General features: G+C 30.6%; 1 protein-coding gene across 1 annotated transcript; it reads left to right on the forward strand.

Moving 5' to 3' along the window:
- Positions 1-11,882: 11,882 nt before the first annotated feature.
- On the forward strand, positions 11,883-16,814 carry LOC140807855 (uncharacterized). The gene is made up of 3 exons (XM_073164815.1): positions 11,883-12,911; positions 15,461-16,330; positions 16,588-16,814. The coding sequence occupies exons 1-2, from the start codon at positions 11,891-11,893 to the stop codon at positions 16,318-16,320; spliced, it is 1,881 nt and encodes a 626-aa protein (XP_073020916.1). The 5' UTR covers positions 11,883-11,890; the 3' UTR covers positions 16,321-16,330; positions 16,588-16,814.
- The last annotated feature ends 3,838 nt before the right edge of the window (positions 16,815-20,652 follow it).

The raw sequence follows: 20,652 nt of genomic DNA on the forward strand, positions 1-20,652 counted from the left end.
ATCCGCCTTTTTTTTATTTTTTAATACTTTAGCGACGGTTTAAGAAATAACCGTCGCTAATATTTGCGACGATGTTTGATAAAACTGTCGCCTATCCACATCGGCGATACTAAAACCGTCGCAAAAGTAGCGACGGTTTTCAAAAAACCGTCGTTAAAACCGTCGCTAAATAAAAAAAAATGGACTGGGCTACACAACGTTTTTTAAAATTAGGGAATTAACGTTTTTCATGAGAGATACATATTTTCGGTTTAACATTATCAAACATAATTAATATTTTTATTTTCATTTGTAAACATATCGTTGATTTATAATTTATCTGACATCAAATATCTATATTAGGATAAAGTGAAGTTCGAAACTCAAGCAAGATGATCATGTGAAAATAACGTTAGCCCAGAACCTTGGGCACCTGGCTCATGCAATTCAATTTACTGCTGAGTGAATGTCCTGACATTCCACCCGTGTCATTAATTTGCTTTCACGTTTTATGTGTATTTGTATTAAGTGCATATACGAATTAACATTCAATTCGTTTGAATTTTAGTCCATCATTTCAAGGTAAAAATAAAGAGATAATTATTTACTATTTCTATATGGTTTTTTCCCTTTTTCTTCTTCAATTTTTTTTTTTTGGACTGAAGGAACCTTGGAGAAATTTTCCGAATCAATTACTATTTATTTGATTCACGTGGATTTTAATTTACGAGCAAACAGGGCTCGAACATCGTGGACCATGTCCGAAAATTATAAGAAAAATCATATTTCCTAACCACCATTGTTGCCAATATTATCCAAAGTTTTAATTTGGGCCTAAAAATCAAATGCCCTGATAAGCATGAATGAATGGGCTAACTGAATTCAAAGCCCATTAAATTAATAAAGGGCGAACAAGTTCATAATTACACTATATGATATGGGCCCTGATGGCTAAGTCCAATGTTCTCACTACAATTGGCCCGTATTACTATATTTTTTTTATGTTCCATGAATCGGTAATCATTTTTACAAAACAGGTTACACCGACATAGGCTCAATTCCCTTACATAGATCGAATGCAACAATTTTCCACTCGTACATCCTTACCATAAACTATAAGTTGTCATCGTTATAAATCGTGATACGAAATCTTGACTTCACTCGTTTCTTACGCAATGTCTAGTAACACGTGCTAAGATTGGAACTTAAATTTAACTCAACCCCAAAAGTCAACTCGAGAGTGAAGGATTGTCCAAGTCCATATATATAAACATTTTATTTAACGGCTTCAATTAAGGGACTCGACTTAATTCCTTAACCAATTCATTATGTTTCAAAGTGTTGGAACGGCCTTTGAATTTCTAATTATTTCGTGCATCAAGCAATTTCTTCTCTGCGCGATTTGGAAAAAATGGACATCGGCCGTATATACTGTATTTACTAAGGGGTCCAAATTGTCGAGTATTAATTATCCACCCAACTTGTCACTTTTTTCAAACTTTAAAATCCACATGTCACGATCGCGTATTGTCTTGTCTGATTATATGTCCTTTCAGAGACAAAAAATAAATGATTGTAAATAATTTACAAAATAGTAATAATAAAAGTAAAAACATCTTGCGGAATCTGTGGATGGAACACGAGAGAAGACTCTATGCACCAAAAATCCGAGGCTTTTTCTGATATTGTATCTCACGTATTAATATACCCTACCAAAATTTATCATTGCAAATATATATTAAAAATTATAGAAAGTAATTTAATTTATAATTTGAATTTTCTAGAAGCATTAACTAATATACAAATGTATGCCGACACCTAACATTATCTCACATGCAACTTACTCACTTTGTTCCTATTCTTTTATGTAATCAGAGAGACGTACATCATTTTAGGTTCTAATTTACTGATGCCACAAATGTCTAGTCTTTTTTTTTTTAATCATAATGGTTCTACAAATATTTTATTATCCAAATATTCGTCTCACAAAATTGATTTACGAGACCGTTTCATAGAAGTTTTTATGTTTCATATTTTTATTTCTTTTGAAAAAACCTAATCAAAATTCAGTCCAAGTCTGAATGATCAACTTCTCATAGTCAAAATCATGTTATTTTCTTATATGGCTACTCCAACTACTAGTCCAGTCAACCTCAGAAGTAGAAAAAAGGGTACTGGATCAAAAATTTGAAAAATCACGGTTTAGATTATCGTATACAGACAGACTTATAAGTTATACACAACATATTCATAAAATGAATAATCCATAATTAAAAACAAAAATAATTTCCTCAGAAATTGTACATAATTTCCAATCAAATTCGTTCACGGTTTGTTAGAGAGCAGTGTGTAGGGATGTAAATGAACTAAACGGTTTGCGAGCTATTCGAAGCTCGGCTCGATAAAAAGCTTGTTTGAGTTTGTTTGTTAATCATATCAAACCAAGCCCAAGCTCGATTTTGAGCTCGAAAATTTAATCAAACCAAGCTCAAGCCTAAGGATATTCGGCTCGTGAGCTCGAGCTCGGCTCGTTTAGGTGACTCGCTAACATGATTTTGGAATGTTCAATAATATACTTATTTATGTTTTTATTTTGCTCTTATTTGTGTCGTTTTGGTTATTTATGAATGAATTTATATTTTTATGTATGATTTAAAATTATTTTATAGATATATTTAATTTTTAACAAGCTTGATTCAAACTCAAACTCGAGCTCAATTCTATGCTTTTCGAGCTCGAAAACGAGACGAGCTCAAGCCAGGCTTGTTAAACATGTTAAACGAGCTATTAATGAATCAAGTTCGAGCTTGGCTTGATTAACAAGCTAAACGAGCTTTTAACGAGCTGAGCTCGAGCTTTTAACGATCTCAGTAATTTCAATACAAACCAAGATCGAGCCTGATAATAGAAGCTCGAATCGAGCTCGAGCCTCAAACAGTTTAAACAAACCAAGCTCAAGTCTGATAATGTTTGGTTTGGTTTGGATCATTTACATCTCTAGCAGTGTGATTTCTTTTAAATTTATTCAGGAAAGAAGAAATCATACTATTTAATTCGAGCAAGAAAAAATTGGAAGATTGTCCCTTGTTAGAAATTAGGTATAAAAGATGTGAAAGATAAACACAAAACACACAAGATTTATGGTGGTTAACTTTCGATTTGAGATTTACTAACACATGTACATTATATTAAAATATATAAACTATCTTTAAATAAATAATTGCGGTCCACACAAAAACAAAAATATTAACGTCGCTTCATGTGATCGAACCCAATGCTCATAGAAAAGAAGCAAACTAGGAAAGGACATCAAAGTTTGGGACACGATCCACTTTTCGAGACATATATATAAGTTTTTCGCATTGTCACTAATCGAGTCTACTTATGTGTTCATCAATAAAAGGACTATAATTTATTAGAAAAAAATTTATGTGAAACGGTCTCACGGATCGTATTCTGTGAGACGGTTTCTTATTATTTGGGTCATCCATGAAAAAATATTACTTTTTATGCTAAGAATATTACTTTTTATTGTAAATATTGATAGAGTTGAACCGTCTCAAAGATAAATATTCGTAAGACTGTCTCACAAAAAACCTATTCCACATATTAAATATAATAAAAAATTTAAAATCATACATTCAATAGATAAGTACACTTCATTGAGAGACACACAAAATTGATATTATTATAGTACAATATAACAAATATATATATTTATTTTTTTTAAAGATCGTCAGTAGATGATCATGTGACGTCCCACCACATATATACCTAACAATGATTATAAAATATTTTGTGGGTTTTTCCCCATTAGCGTAAATCATATGCCGTACAATATTTTCAACGATTCATGCCTAACAAAAAAATTATTAAGCATTATCTTCTTCTGAAAAAATTAAAATGATTTGTCATGAAAGATTTATAAATTATATTTAATTTAACATTTTGCACATGATTGTCAATTCTTTATTCTTCGGTATACAAGCCATTTTCATGCCAAAGCCCACAGGAAAAGAAAAACTATAATATCATGTTTGAAATTATATTATATATATATATGATTGAGAGGCATGGGAAGAAACCAGCTGTTCAAAGGATAATAATATAGTTTCTTTTAACAAATACATTTATATTCGTGGTAAATTGCAAAATTGTCTGTCCGTTTATAAATACACAAAATAATTATTAATAACGAAATTATTGTTAAGATTGGAATTTCGACCTAACTCAACTCCAAAAATAAGCTCAAGGAGGAGGATTGTCCGAGACCATATATACAACTCTCAGATATTTATCCAACCGATGTGGGACAACTAACACACTCCCTCACGTCCAGGAATGATCATCTGGAGCTTGAAGTTTACAAATGACCTAATTATGGGCAGAAATGGTGTCTCAACTATGAGCAAACATACCCTTCTTACGCCCAAGAATGAACATCTAGAGCGTGAAGTTTACAAATGACCCAAATTATGGGCAAACGGGTGGTCCAACACATAATAGTGGAACCTGAGCTCTGATACCGTATTAAGATTAGAATTTAGACCTAACTCAACCGCAAAAGCTAGATATATGGGGGAAGTATATGTTCAAGACCATATATACAACTCTCAAGTATTTTATCCAACTAATGTTGGACAACTAACAATTACAAATAATTATAAGTTAATAAATCAATTATTATTGAGCTATAATTGTTGAGTGGTTGATCAGATATTATTACAAAGTCCTTTTTAACCATATAATACGTAATTATATACTGTACTATTAAATGGAAATATTTTCTAAAAGGTCATATGTTAACAGATAATTTGTACTAATTTTACTCGTTGGTTTCTAAAAAATATGTCGTCACATAAAAAATAATAATTTTGTTTGTTTAATATATTAAATTAAATACCAATTGAGAGATTTATAAGATGAATTATATTATTATTTTTTCCATACAATATGTGTTAGAATTTAATATACTTAACCAAATTAATTTTAACGCTGTCGGTGGGACTAATTGATTAAATTATTATTAATTTTGCAAGCGGTGATACTCAATATCAAAGATTATTTTATTAAGAAAATTTTAAAAGAGAGAAAATGTTGGCATCGAGTGAACAGATCTGGTATAAAAAAATTGGAAGTAGGATACTTTGAAGGGACAACAAACAAAAGTCCCACGCAATATTATTGTGTCCCACGTAAGATTATCGTGACCTCCTAACTCATGTTGAATATATGAGACAATAGTAGCTGAAACGTCTCGTATTCCATGAATATCTTTGTTGCATTAATACGATTCTTTTCAGTATATTTATGTCATAACTCACATTTTTCGTAAGATTAAAATATCACATTATGTTAAGAATGAAACTTGGACTTAACTCAACCCCAAAAGTTAGTTCAAGGAGGATGATTGTTCAAACCTATATGTACAGCTCTAAGGTTATTTATCAACCGACATGGGATAATTAACACGTTCACATACGTTTAATTTTGAACATAAAATTTAATTTATTTTAAATTTGTATTTTAGGATACATATTATTCAAACATATCTGGTTAATTATTACGTTTCAACACGTAGGAGATTCAAGAACGTAGTGAAAATGAAATTACTCCCGTCATATATATATATATATATATATATATATATATATATATATATAATTGCACATAGACAAAGACAACATCCATAAATAACAAGTTACAAGTTAAATGCATTTGAACCTAGACGATTTTTGGCTAATCATGAACTATTGGAGATTCGGAAAAAACTAGTTAGTGGGGGTACAGATTTGACAGATCGAAATTCAAACATTATTTGAATAACAAATTGTTTATGTCCAATTTGTTTTTGGTAATATTTGATATTTTCAACAGAACCCGGTCTCAATGACCATATATCGTATCTATCTCATATGAACATGGCATTTGTTTCTAATGCGTCAAAAATTGACCCATACTGACATTATACCATACTTTATAATTATATGTTATTGTACTGTCATTACATTTTAATATACTAGAGCATCGACGCACGCGTTGCGTGCTTGTATAATATTTTTTAAAATTCATTTGATTTATATTTAAATAAAAATCAAAATATAATTATAAAAAATAGTGAGAGACCTAAAATCAAGAAATAATGACTCTATCCGCTGAACTACATGTAACTTGCATTATAATTTTAACATTTTATTAATATACATAATTATTAAAACAGATCATGACACAAAAATTAGTTACTCTAAGTGTTTCAAACTTAATATAGAAGTATAGATTTATAGTAACTGATACATCAAGCATCAAGTTAATTGGAAAAATGACGATTATATGATTAAATATTATAGGAAATGTTAAGATTTGAATTTGGACATAACTCAATCTCAAAAGCTAGTTCAAGGGGGGAGGATTGCCCAAGTCCATATATACAACTCCAAGGTTATTTATCCAACCAATGTAAGACAACTAACAGACCCCTCTTACGCCCACGAATGAACATATGTAGCGTGGAGTTTACAAATGACCAAATTATGGATAGAACATGTGACCTAATTATAGGGAGTCCAACACATAACGGTGGAACCCGGGCTCTGATACTATGTTAAGATTGAAACTTTGATCTAACTCAACCTCAAAAGCTAGCACAAGGGGGGAGGATTGTCGAAGCCATATTTACAATTCCAAGCTTATTTATCCAATCGATGTGAGACAATTAAAAGGAAATATCTGAGTGAATTAAACCCAATATCTAATTTTTGTACAAATTGTAAAACCTAGTGTTAGTGGTACATAAATCAAAACATCACGTTTTAATTGCTATGAACACTTAACCAGCCGCTACAATCAACCTATCAATTATTGTATTCTTTGCAAATTGACTCTAATATCAATTATAGAAGTGAATACTTGTTTTTTTTTACGAAAAATTGTAGTTGGTGATAAAAGTGCAACTCGAATTTTTTAAATCTTACAATACCTCGAGCACGACGTTCCCACTATTTTCTCTAGCCAAAAAAAAATATTATACTCGAATAAAAACATATGTTTGTGTCGACATGATATATACAAATTTATCTAAATCTACATATATTTTGATCTAGATCTTCCTCTTTAGGAATTGTAGTCTTAATTCGATTTTTTTAAATGATATCGATGATATAAACTAATTGTTGTCAGTGCCAGATTGTGCTGTAAACGTAGTCGAACACGTGTGTTCATGACTCTTGTGTACATCAATAATTAGTCAAATCATATATTAATTTCAGGCTATTTCCAAGAAATTGTCCCGGCAATACAAATTGCAAGTAAAAGTAAATATTAATCAACATGACATTATTTAACTAATTACTCACACTCACTTCCAGTAAATTTGAAATAAATTATTCATTATTAATCTTAAATGTAGACCCGTTTTATTTCTCTAACCATTCGGTTTTACTTTAATTTTAAATAGCAACAATAAATGACAACCATGTCTTCGTATAGGAAATATACTTATTTAATGAAAAATGTTGCTACAAATTTGAAAAAAAATGTTGTGTGACAGTTTCACGTGTCAATTTTGTGATACGAATCTTTGACTCTGTCAAACTCATTAAAAATTATTTTTTTTTTAAAAATGTTATTTTTAATATTATGTATGAATTGAGTCCATCCGTTTTACATGATCAGATTTACTCCTAGATTTGATTAAACAAACATATGAGTTTAGTATATATGTTTATTTTTCCAAAACCAATATCGGATGCATGATAAAATTAAGAAGTAAAATAATTAAGCTAATTAGGAAACCTTGAAATGATGAGATATCATAGTCTCGGAAAATTCGACCCTGCCCCTGCAGGCACTGCCTGCAGGGGCAGATCCAAGGGCCAGAAATTTTCTGGCCCTTGGTTTTTTTTTTTTTTTTAAAAAAATTCCCCCCCATGAAATGATCTGGACCGTTGATTGGGTGTGGGGCACTGCCCCCACACCCAGTATCGACCAGACCCATAGTCTCCTACAAAGATTGATAAAATCTTAATTATGCAGTTCTTCAAAATAATAAAAAATCAAGCTCTCTCTCGTGCCATCAATTATGCAAGTTGACAAAGTTGTGCAAAGCACCATCAAGCCCGCGCGAGTGTGAGCCACATTTGATGATTTAAAATCACAATTTGCACTTTGTTGGCGAGTCGATATTGGACCAAGGGTAGATCCCCCGTTTTTGCATTATATAAGATAATCGACTGATAATCTCAATTGAAAACAAAAAATATAGGATTCATAAAAAAAATTCATTTTGCAGCGAGATGATCGACCAATTATCTTATACAAACATATTGAGAATAGAACTTTGGATATAAACATAAACTCTTCTAAGGGTCGGTTCATTTATTTAATTGCACTTAACATATTTACTGATATTTTCCCTAGTTTATTAGTCCGGGTATATGAAAAGTTCCTAGACATCTGTGGTTAGAAGTTATTGTCACTTAATTACATAATAAACCAATAGCTGTATTTTGGAAGGCAAATCGTGGAAGAAAGAAATAACGTAATTTTTAGCTTGATTCTAAATTGACATTCCGTGAAAATTGTTATTTTTATTTGTGTATTGGATCCACTGTTATTTCCAATACTTAATAAATATACTTAAAATTTTCAAAATTCATATGTAATTTCTTGGTAGGGAAAATTGCATTTTCTGTCTTGTATTTTTTTTACGATTTGGTTTTTTATGTTGTCGAATTTTAATTTTAATTCGTTATTTATATTTTATTTTTATGTTTTAATCATTTTTTCGACTTGGCACTAATAAGGTCTAATGTGACACCGACATGACGCTGATGTGAGTAGTATCATGTCAGCATTTTCGATGAAAAATGATCGAAATCTGACAATGTAAACAATCAAAATCACGAAGAAGTAAATATATGAAACCAAATGCAATCTTTCGGTTGAATTTGACGAAACAAATTTTCAATTGTTTATTGTACATCTATTCTATTTAATTAAAGTTAATGACATAATAGTAAACAACTAAGAAGGACACCGATTTTTTCTTCCAACTTTACCTTTATATGATACTAATATTACAATTTTGTTATTTTTTTTAAATTTCGACACACACTTTTATTTTTATTTTTTTTATTTCAACAATTTAAATATCAATTTAATCCATTCATAATTTTTCAAATTTTCACTTTAATTCATCGATAATGATAAAAAATACTGTACAGATATGCATCGCGTATACAATGTAATTAGTATATATTATTGGTAAGTTTCTTACGTATATGTTCTGACATTTTTAAAAAGTTAAATAATTTTTCAAAAAATTAATCTACCAGTCATAAATCTTGCGCTTTCACTTCAGTTCTGTTAAATATTTTAATCCGTTGACCATTTGTAGAGTCGGTGCTGATGCCTTTAATATTCTCGTATTTTAATTTGTAAAATATCTTAAACTTCGATACAAATTCGTACACGTCGAGAGGTGAAAACTTGACTCGATCAATTCTTTATTTCGTGAAAATATTTATCAATCAGTAATTTAATTTTATAGAGTCTGTAAACGCAGGAAGCTTCATTAATACTGTAAGTTAAACTTAAAGTCAAACATATTTTATTTACATAATTATTAATTAATAAGTTCTCCATTGTAAAGTCCATTTCTCTCCTCGAATTGAGAAGTTTGATTCGGTCTTCTGAGGATTCACGTAATTAAATACATTAATATTTTTTCTACTGTCGGATTATTACATAATCTCACCCGAAGCACTCGTCTTTAATTAGATCATCAACTACTATCTCCGAACAATTAATGAGATTGAATGAGAAATTAAGGAATATATAAATATGTACACGCACACATTTTCATGTAATATATTTTAAAGTTCAAAATAGCAAAAAAATAAAATTATATTGTTTGGTTAATACGGTATGTTTATTCATAAAATTGTTCATTCTCTATCGTTAAGTAATTTTTTTTTTTTTTTTTTTTTTTTTTTTGTGAATGTATTTTTATTTGACAGAAATAAAGGAAATGAAAACAAAGAGGGGGAAAAATCTAGAATATAAGAAAATATTCATCAAACTTTAAAATTTTGATGAATCTTGAGATTATTTTTGTTCTTTATCCTCAATATTTTCTGCTTTCTAGAAACTAAGGGGAGTCTTTTTCCTTATTTATGTGGGGATGCATATATAATTGCTGGAGTAGGTCTCATGTGAGACCGTCTAACTGATCTTAATCTGTGAAAACTTTTTATGGATAACTCAAATAAGAGATCCGTCTCACAAATATGACCCGTGAGACCGTCTCACACAAGTTTTTGCCTAATTGCTGAGTGGGTCTCATGTGAGACCGTCTCACATTAATCTGTGATACAGGTCAATCATACCCATATTCACAATAAAAAGTAATACTTTTTTCATAAAAAAATATATTTTTTCATGAATAATCCAAATAAGAGATCCGTCTCACAAATTTGACCCATGAGATCGTCTTACACAAATTTTTGCCATAATTGCTAGACAACTTAATTTGATGTTACGTAAACTAGATACATAAATGTACTTATTCAATATGTAACGCAATGATAAATTTAACATATTTAGTGCAAACAAGTTATATTAAACATGTTCTTCTTCTTCTTTTTTTTTTTTCGTCTCGAGATCAACTCTGGACTGATCTTGCTTCGATCTTTCTGTCTTGCTCGAGTCGAAGGATAACCCGGACATGGAAACATCATAGAGAATATTTTAAACTTTTATAAAGAGAATTATTTCACTGCCCTAAAAGTAGATACCAAAATTCTTATTCTCCACGCAATATCTCTCCTTTTATTATAGGTGAAGGAAAATAGAATTTCACGTATCTAAGCGCTTTTGGCAACTTGCTTTAAATATCAAATTATAATGTATGTTTTACTATTTGTATTAACGTAAACACGATTTTAGCTTTCTAAGAGTAATTCAAAATTTTCCAATTTTGAATTAGTCTAACGTATTAAATATCCTTTTTGAAATTATGCCAATCACATTCACATAACAAGCATATTCAATTCAACAACTCTTCTTAGTAAAATTCTCACACCAAAAAGAAAAAATAAAATAAAAATGTATATAAGTTACAAAAATGTATATACATAACTGAAAGTGGAATAAACATACACCAAAAAGGAAAAAAAAACGTTTCATAGATAGTTTGTAAGAGAACAATAATGGCATGTTCGATCAAAAAATTAAGTACCAATTTTTTTTAAATATTATTAAAAACTTTATTTTAATTTGTAGTATAAACTTCATACGTGGAATCATCAACTCACCTTATTTCTCACCAATGTGAGCCGCAGAAAAGTCCCGACATTAAGAATCGTACACAGCCATTTTCACTGACCATTATATTAAATATCAAGTTATAAATACATAGTTTGGGTTTTTTAGTGCATAAAATATACTTTTATTTTCTTGATATATGTATATAAAAAAGACCCCAACGGTGTGCTTAATTAACACAAAATTATCGAATATTTCCGCGTTGATCATAGGGAAGCCAAATGGAATATAATAATAATAATGTCGATAAATCATGCAGGTACCATATCAATCATTTACTTTCTTTGGCATAGCTTGCGGCCACTATACAACAAATGCCAGCAACTACAATTTTTCCATTCAAAGGTCAACTTGTTCAAAATATTTGCTATTTGAATTGGCATTTTTAATAATATATAATAATAATAATCTGTTTTGCCCATTATTATGAATAAAATCAAATTTAAATACATTAAAATTGAGTTTTCTGAATCTGATATCATATTTTATTTTAATATACACGAATAGTTTACGCATAGTGAATAGTAGAACATCAACTATAAATTGAGCTGAGAGCTGCGAAGGAAAACAAGCTAAGAAAAAAACAGAGATGGTAACAAAAGAAAGGAGCTCTAAAATGGCCACAATGATGGCCACTCTTCTTGTGGCAGTGCTGGCTCTTGCCATGCCTTCGTTAACCAATGCTGACTACAAATATTCATCACCACCACCACCACCCCCGGTATACAAGTATAAGTCGCCTCCACCACCACCTCCGGTATACAAATACAAATCTCCACCACCACCACCACCGCCGGTGTATAAATACAAGTCCCCGCCACCACCGGTATACAAATATAAATCTCCTCCACCACCGCCACCGGTGTACAAATACAAGTCTCCTCCCCCACCAGTTTACAAGTACAAATCCCCGCCGCCACCACCGCCAGTGTACAAATACAAATCCCCACCACCACCAGTTTATAAGTATAAGTCTCCACCACCACCACCCCCAGTATACAAATACAAGTCTCCTCCTCCACCTCCAGTCTACAAGTACAAATCTCCGCCGCCGCCACCACCGGTGTACAAGTACAAGTCCCCTCCTCCTCCTGTCTATAAATACAAATCTCCTCCACCACCACCCCCAGTCTACAAATACAAATCCCCTCCACCTCCAGTCTACAAGTACAAATCCCCTCCACCACCGCCACCGGTGTACAAATACAAGTCACCTCCACCACCAATATACAAGTACAAGTCTCCCCCGCCACCACCCCCGGTATACAAATATAAGTCTCCTCCTCCACCTCCAGTATACAAGTACAAATCTCCTCCGCCACCACCTCCCGTTTACAAATACAAGTCCCCTCCACCACCAGTTTACAAGTACAAATCACCTCCACCACCACCTCCAGTTTACAAGTACAAATCTCCTCCGCCACCACCTCCAGTTTACAAGTACAAATCTCCTCCGCCACCACCTCCAGTTTACAAATACAAGTCCCCTCCACCACCAATTTACAAATATAAATCTCCCCCGCCACCACCTCCGGTCTACAAATACAAATCTCCCCCACCACCTCCCCCAGTTTACAAATACAAATCTCCTCCACCGCCGTACCACAACTGAGATAATATCCGTGAGTACTATCAGACCATGCAACGTATCTTATCTATATAGAGATAATACTAATTGATTAACTAAAAAGTAACACTTTTATTGTTTAATAATAATGATGATGACAGGAGATTATATCCGCAATAATTAAAGTTAATAACGGTTTCCTTAACTTTAACATGCATGCATGAACGTAAGATTATATTAAGTTAGTTAATTATAATATTTAACAATAAAAGTTATGTTTATTTAACTTAAACTCAATCTTTGGTGCAGGTATTAAGAATCTCTGAAACAAGGTCGACGGGCTGAAAGCTCTTTTTCGGAGGGAATTGAAATAAATTAAAGACTTCCCAATGGAACATTAGATTTAAAAAAAATCGAGATTTTACTCAATTATTTCCGCACTTTCTCTTGTTTCTTTTAATGTATCTTCAATTCTTGTTGTCTGCAATTCCCAATATTTACGTGTATTTTTATATTTTATGCCTTTCTGTTATATTCTTTGCATATTCAAAGTTTATACTTCAATAAAAATATCCAAATCAACAAAGTGCGAAATTTAAGTATCTTATTTTTATTTATTTTTGTTCCTCTAAAATTCTCCTTTGTAACATTTACAGCTCGCGTCATATTAGAAAAGCCACGTAACAATAATTAAGGTATAATATGTAATTATTTTATCAGCTAATTAATAGCCCCCAAATAATGAGCTATTACTATGAATTTCACATGTAAAAACTACCAAATGTGATATCGAAATTAGCCTTAAATATCCCAAAATCGTCGGGATAGTTAACAAAATAACATTTTCATAACTTTTTTTTTAAATATCCCAAAATCGTCGGGATAGTTAAGAAAATATATTTAAAGTGTATGTCGCTTATGAGACGCTCTCACGAATCTTTATCTGTGAGACGGGTAATACTTTTAACATAAAAAGTAATACGCTTTCATGGATGACCCAAATAGGAGATCTGTCTCACAAAATACGACTCATGAGACCGTCATACACAAGTTTTTGTCATATTTAAATACACTCAAACACACCGCAGAGAGTTCTTAAAAAATAAGTTTGATCGAGATTATTTTTCAAAATTTTCCAATAATTCATGAGATTTATCACCGCCAAGTTACCTTCAGAAGAGGTCAATAAACATTTCAAGTTTAAATTAACAGAAGAATCTTGTGAAGCAAAGTCTCTTTGTTGGGAACAGTCGAAAAGCACTGCTGAACAAACCTGTAACTGAACAATAAACCAAGACTAACTATTAACAAATACCCAAAACCAAATCGTAATTCTTTATTTTTTAAAAATCTCAATTCTTATATTTTCTAATTTCGCCTGATTTCTCCATATAGTCTGATTGTTGGAACATTATATTCCTGAATTCTAATCACATAGAGATCTTGAACTTAACCAGTTCAATGAAAATGTATAAGTTTTAGAGCAAACAGTGGGTTGTCAATTAAACAAATACAAGTAGCGAACAACGTTGTTTTAAAACAATTACGTTAGATGGAAAACGATGAATTCATATATTATCTTACCTCACAGAATGAATCTTGTTTGATTTTTTATCATGTCGAACAAAACTGCTCCTATGTTTAAACAAAATCGAAGTACTGGTCGTCCTAGATCCAGAAAAAATTTTAACCTGCTGTCACAACTAAGTTCAATTTCATAAGATCACTATAATGATTATTGTGAAGAAAATAGATTCGAATGTCAATAAACTAAGCTCAAATTTTAGCTTAAACAAGTGCAGCACGTTGCTTTTGCTGGAGCAAAACTCCCCCGATTGTTAGCACTAAAAATCGGGATTTTTAAGAATATCGTATACAGCCGATGGCATTAACACCAGAAGAGATTGCCAGATTGATTGAGAATGTTTGTCTGACATAAGAAATTTAGATAAAATGCTCTGAAAATCTACTAAAATTAATGTTTACATAGCAATATTAAGCTGTAATTCATTCTTTAAAGAATTGCTAGAGTGATCAAAAGTATTTATCCATCTCTTTATTCTTCTGATTTCTTGTCACCTAACTTGCATTTCTAAGAATCCTTACTTCATCTCAATTTGTTGAATATTCAGATATATCCATCGGATTGGTTGAGTGAGAAAATGTAAAGCTTACTACTCTTAAGTATGCATAACTATACTATTAATCGGGCATAGAAAATACTGAGGAGCTAAGACCCTTTTTTTTTTGGAATTAGAGGTCGTATTTGATACGAGAGGCTGTATATGATAATATTTTTTAAAACAATTACTTGGTATATATGCTGGCATGCATCAGTTCTAGAACAAGTGGCAATAAATAGTCAAATTTTATATTGAAAGCCGATGGATGTCCAACTACGGTCCCAGGATTCCCCAACCATGATTATAATATTATTTTTTATAAATAATTATAAATTTTGTTTTCAATATCGAATTGTGTAGAATGGATCCCCCCTAATTACGAGTCAAATTTATTTTAATCTACAAGCATTTTTACCATGATTAACTACACAGTGATGATGGTAGAACTTAAGCGCACGATTATAAATAGGGGGGCGAGAGGAGCTAACGAAAGACACAAACATGGCAGCAAAAGCAAAAGGCTCTACAATGGCTTCTCTGCTTGCCACTTTGCTTGTGGCAGTGGTGGCTCTCGGTCTGCCTTCTTTAACCAATGCAGATTACAAATACTCTTCTCCCCCACCACCTCCACATCCCGTCTACGAATACAAATCCCCACCACCGCCACCACCACACCACGAATATAAACCACCACACGAATATAAACCACCACACCATGAGTATAAATATAAGTCTCCTCCACCACCACCACCACACCACGAATATAAACCACCACACCACGAGTATAAATATAAGTCACCACCACCACCACACCACGAGTATAAACCACCACACCACGAGTATAAATATAAGTCCCCTCCACCACCACACCACGAATATAAACCACCACACGAGTATAAACCACCACACCACGAGTATAAATACAAGTCTCCTCCACCACCACACCACGAATATAAACCACCACACCACGAGTATAAATATAAGTCCCCTCCACCACCACACCACGAATATAAACCACCACACCACGAATATAAATATAAATCACCTCCACCACCACACCATGAATATAAACCACCACACCACGAATACAAATATAAATCACCTCCACCACCACACCACGAATATAAACCACCACACCACGAATATAAATACAAGTCCCCTCCACCACCACCACCACATCACGAATATAAACCACCACACCACGAATACAAATATAAGTCACCTCCACCACCACCGCCACACCACGTTTACGAATATAAGTCTCCCCCACCACCACCACCACATCCGGTCTACAAGTACAAGTCTCCTCCTCCTCCATACCACTACTAAGAAAAGATCCGTGAGTACTTGCTACCATCATGTCAGGCATTTTACTATGGTCTTGCAATTGATAATCCTGTCTGTATTACACTTTGTTTATTTTTAAATTGATAGATTATATTAATCATCATATGACATATATCAACAATATCTGAAGTCGATTTTCATTAATTTAACATGCATGCATACACGTAAGACTACACTAATTTAGTTAATTACAATTTTATATATAAGTAATGATTATGTTTTCAACATCAAGTCAATGTTTTCATGCAGGCTACGAGATTGTCTGATATAAAGTTGATGGACTGGAAAAGATTTCTGGAAAGGAACCGGAGTAAAGCAGTCCAGAAAGAATAAATAAATTCAATATTTTCAGCGTTGTTTTTTTTATTATTAAAAAAATGTACTTTAAATAATAGGTCTGTGTGTTTTCTGCTACATGTTTATGTTTGTTAATTTGTCATCCAGTGTGCAATTCAATAAAATGTGAAATTTGTCTATTCAGCTATTTTTTAAAGTTTCCTTTCGTGAATAGCATTTATTTTACCTCTCAGAAATCACAAAAACATGTTATTACGATTAAATAATTATTTTATCGATAATTAATAATGTATATATGTCCGATGCAATTTAATTTGATACCAAACATGTGAATGAATTCAATATCAATCCAGGCACACTTTTTGCTATCATATCAACGAGAAATATACACGAGTTGTAAAATCTATGTGAATTACGTTAACATTTTAAATTCGATCGGAAGTTTAATTATATTTAGTATTTACTCAGTTTGATCACTAATATTATGCAGTATTTATTCAGTTTAATTAAAATAATAATAACCGGAAATTCAAATTCTGAGACTTACAAAATTAATTAGTCGTACGATCATATAAATATAATAGGTCAAACTCACTATCTCAGAAGGCACTGGTTCAAGATACACCTGCCCATAATATCATTATTGATAAAAATAAAATATAATAAAAATATCTTTCATTTTGATAATCTATGTTCTCAGATTAAGTCTTACTTTTATATCTATTAATTTTTAGTAATGCTAAGTCATTCTTAATGGAAATAATGACAGTGTCAATATACATGTGAGTATCATATTAGTGTCACATCAGAAAAATCCTAAAATAATAAAGAAAAACGGAGACAACAGACAAAATTAAAATTTAACAACATAGAACTAAAAACACAAATATATGCTTGTAATTATTATTTTTTAAATCTTTAAAATTCAATAAAGGTGAAATTTTTGGAATGAAAAAAATTAATTACATTTACACTAATGACACCAACCCCATATATAATTATTATCGTAATTACAGGAGGGTGGAAATTACAAATCCATTGTTTACATTTCCTCGAGCGTGGTTGTTTTTAGTAAAATTCGATGTTCAATAATTACTAATTTACAATTCCGTCAGCTAAAATACATAAAAATTATATTAATATTAATTAATTACACACATGATAAATTTATTAGGCCATGAACAATAAATTAACATCTCGACTCATAAAATTATTAATTTTACATTAAAAAAACTTCCCATATTTATCGTCATCAAGAAAATTTCAAATCCAGCTTCCATTTGAATCTTCCAGTCAACAAAATTAGTTATAAAACCATAATAATAATTGTAATGAATTAATTAATTTGGAGAAGAAGAATTGGTAATTGAATGATGTAGCAGCAATACATGTAGCTATAGAGTCAACTTAAACAAATACTTGACACTGCATTTAATTTTTTAAGACTTTGTTTCGAAATTTCACGCAAACTGCCGCCCGATTTTAATTGTAATGTAATATACAAAGTTTATATGTTGTGTATATATAATATGATATTTATTTTAAAAATATTTTTTTTTGAAATAATTTTAAAAGTATTTGAATTTTATATGAACAAGTTGATATTTTTTTTTTGGCTTTTTTCGTAATTTAAACACCAACTAAGATACTATTGTGTGTGTGTATGTGTGTGTATATATATTATATAGTGAGTTGGTGAACGGCTGCAAGCATGTACTGTTATTATTATTATTATTATTATTATTAGTAATATTAATTTGAAAACAGTACATGCTTGCAGCCGTTCACCTACTCACATTGACTTAATTTCTAAAGTAAATATCATTATCCTCATCATTATTATACATAATAATTGCAAATTTGGGAGAAGTATTTATTTATGGTTAGAAGTTTTGTACAAAATCACGTGGAAAAAAATTACATGAAATATTTTAGGCAAAAACTTATGTGAGATGGTCTAACGGATCGTACTTGAGTCATCCATGAAAAAATATTACTTTTTATGCTAAGAAAATATCGATAGAGTTGACCCTTCTCACAGATAAAGATTCGTGAGACCGTCTCACAAAAGACCTACTCAATATTTTAAGCAATATATTTAGCATATACTAAGTATACATTATCAAATATTTTTTAAAAAAATTAGCAAGATGAAAACATCACGAATTCTAAAAATCATTTTCCAATTTCAATTTATTATATATTTTGTATAATTGTATAATTAAAAATATGTAAAATAATTTATTTGGTAACAGAGCAGACCGGTAACGTGGAAGACTTGTTCTTCAATCGGACAAACTAGTCAAATTAAATTTAATATAGATAACAAGTTATCTATTTATATATATATATATATATATATATATATATATATATATATATATTATATTATTATATATTAAGGCGCAGCCGGGTAATCCCAAGTTACAAATGTAGGTTAAAATTTAGATTTATAATTATATTTACTTACATATATGACATCATACAAAATTTACTCACAAGCATATGCAATATCGATACCCAAAAAATAAAAATTGATTATGTATATTAAACTATTCAAAATATGAATTATTATTTTTGTCTCATTATAATAATTAATTAGCACCTCATTTTGTTCTGGCTTTTATGTTTAAGATATAATATAATTAATTTTGATTCCACGTTGCCGGTGGAATAGTATAAGAGAAAAATGGACGTAATATATAAGGAAATAAATGTACTTTTATAAAATTATTATAATCAATTTAATTTTTGACTAACGCAAGCATTGGGTCCATCTTACCGAACTAATTACGCATAAATCTTCGCTGATTTGAAATTAAACATAGAAAACTCCCATATAATAAAGATGAAAATTACGTATCCAATAATTAAATGTATGTTGATTATAACGATTATTCTTTTGATGATAATTGGTTTTACCAAATTCGAGTTGATTTATAAGTTGAGCCATTAAAATAATGAATATCACGTTTTATTTAAAATTTTAAAAATTAATTATAAGTTTCTTAAATTTAAATTAATTAAATGAACCAAACCGTATAAAAGCTCGTATAATGATGATCGTTAAGATAAACAAATCAAACTCAAGCTTTACAATATTCGGCTCGTTAGCTCGTGAACATATTCGTTGGTAAGTTCATGAGTCATCTCTTATATGAAAAAAATTATAACTTTGATATTTGATTTATTAATTTTACATATTACTTCTGAAATATATAGAAAAATATATTAATAAAATAAATTTATAAATTTTAATAAGAATGTTATATTTTTTCTAAATATATAGTTTATTTTAGTGAATTTAATGAAAATTTAAATGTATAATTCATATTTATTAAGCTCGTTTAGGTTCGATAAAAGTTTGAATAAGTTCATGAGTCATAAATATATTCGTTAAATAAAGTTCGAGCTCGACTCGATTATAAACCAGTCAAGTTTAAACATTCAAGATTTCGACTCGACTCAATTATATATCTTCACACACCCAATCGTTAGCATTAGATATCTTAACAATAAATTTAGGTAGCCCTTGGTATAATTTTGTAAATTTTAAATATCCCATAGAATAACTGCAATTACGAAAAAAAAAAGTCAAGTCATTTTTTTTCCAATTATCTAAAATATTTGTTTCCAGGCCGGACCGACGAAATTGGAAAAAAATTTACATTTATTTTTTCTTTATTTGTATTTAAAGAACAGCTTCTAGCTATTTCTTTCCTTTGAATGATTGGTATAACTTTAACGGAAACATTTTCCATGAACCAAATGTTATCACCTTCATTAATTTTCGTATTCAAAATTTATCTCATAGGCTTCGCATCTAAATAATTCAACTTCAATATTCTTCTAGAAGATAAAAGTGAACGAATCATGTTTTTTTTATTAAACTTTTCAATACAGACATTTCCAGAAAATTCATTCCGAAAATACTAGAAAGGAAATCAAATATTAACTAGATCTCCAAAGCTTGAAATTGATATTTAAGTTCATTAAGTATCTCATAATAGAAAATTT

This window comes from Primulina eburnea, chromosome 12, assembly GCF_022965805.1.
Source record: "Primulina eburnea isolate SZY01 chromosome 12, ASM2296580v1, whole genome shotgun sequence".
Lineage (NCBI taxonomy): Eukaryota > Viridiplantae > Streptophyta > Magnoliopsida > Lamiales > Gesneriaceae > Primulina > Primulina eburnea.

Bases quoted from the DNA above. Each gene is read 5' to 3' on its own strand.
- LOC140807855 (XM_073164815.1), top strand. From the start codon at position 11,891: ATGGTAACAAAAGAAAGGAGCTCTAAAATGGCCACAATGATGGCCACT. The intron at 12,912-15,460 runs GAGATAATATCC...GATTATAAATAG, and splicing joins TCCACCGCCGTACCACAACT to GGGGGCGAGAGGAGCTAACG.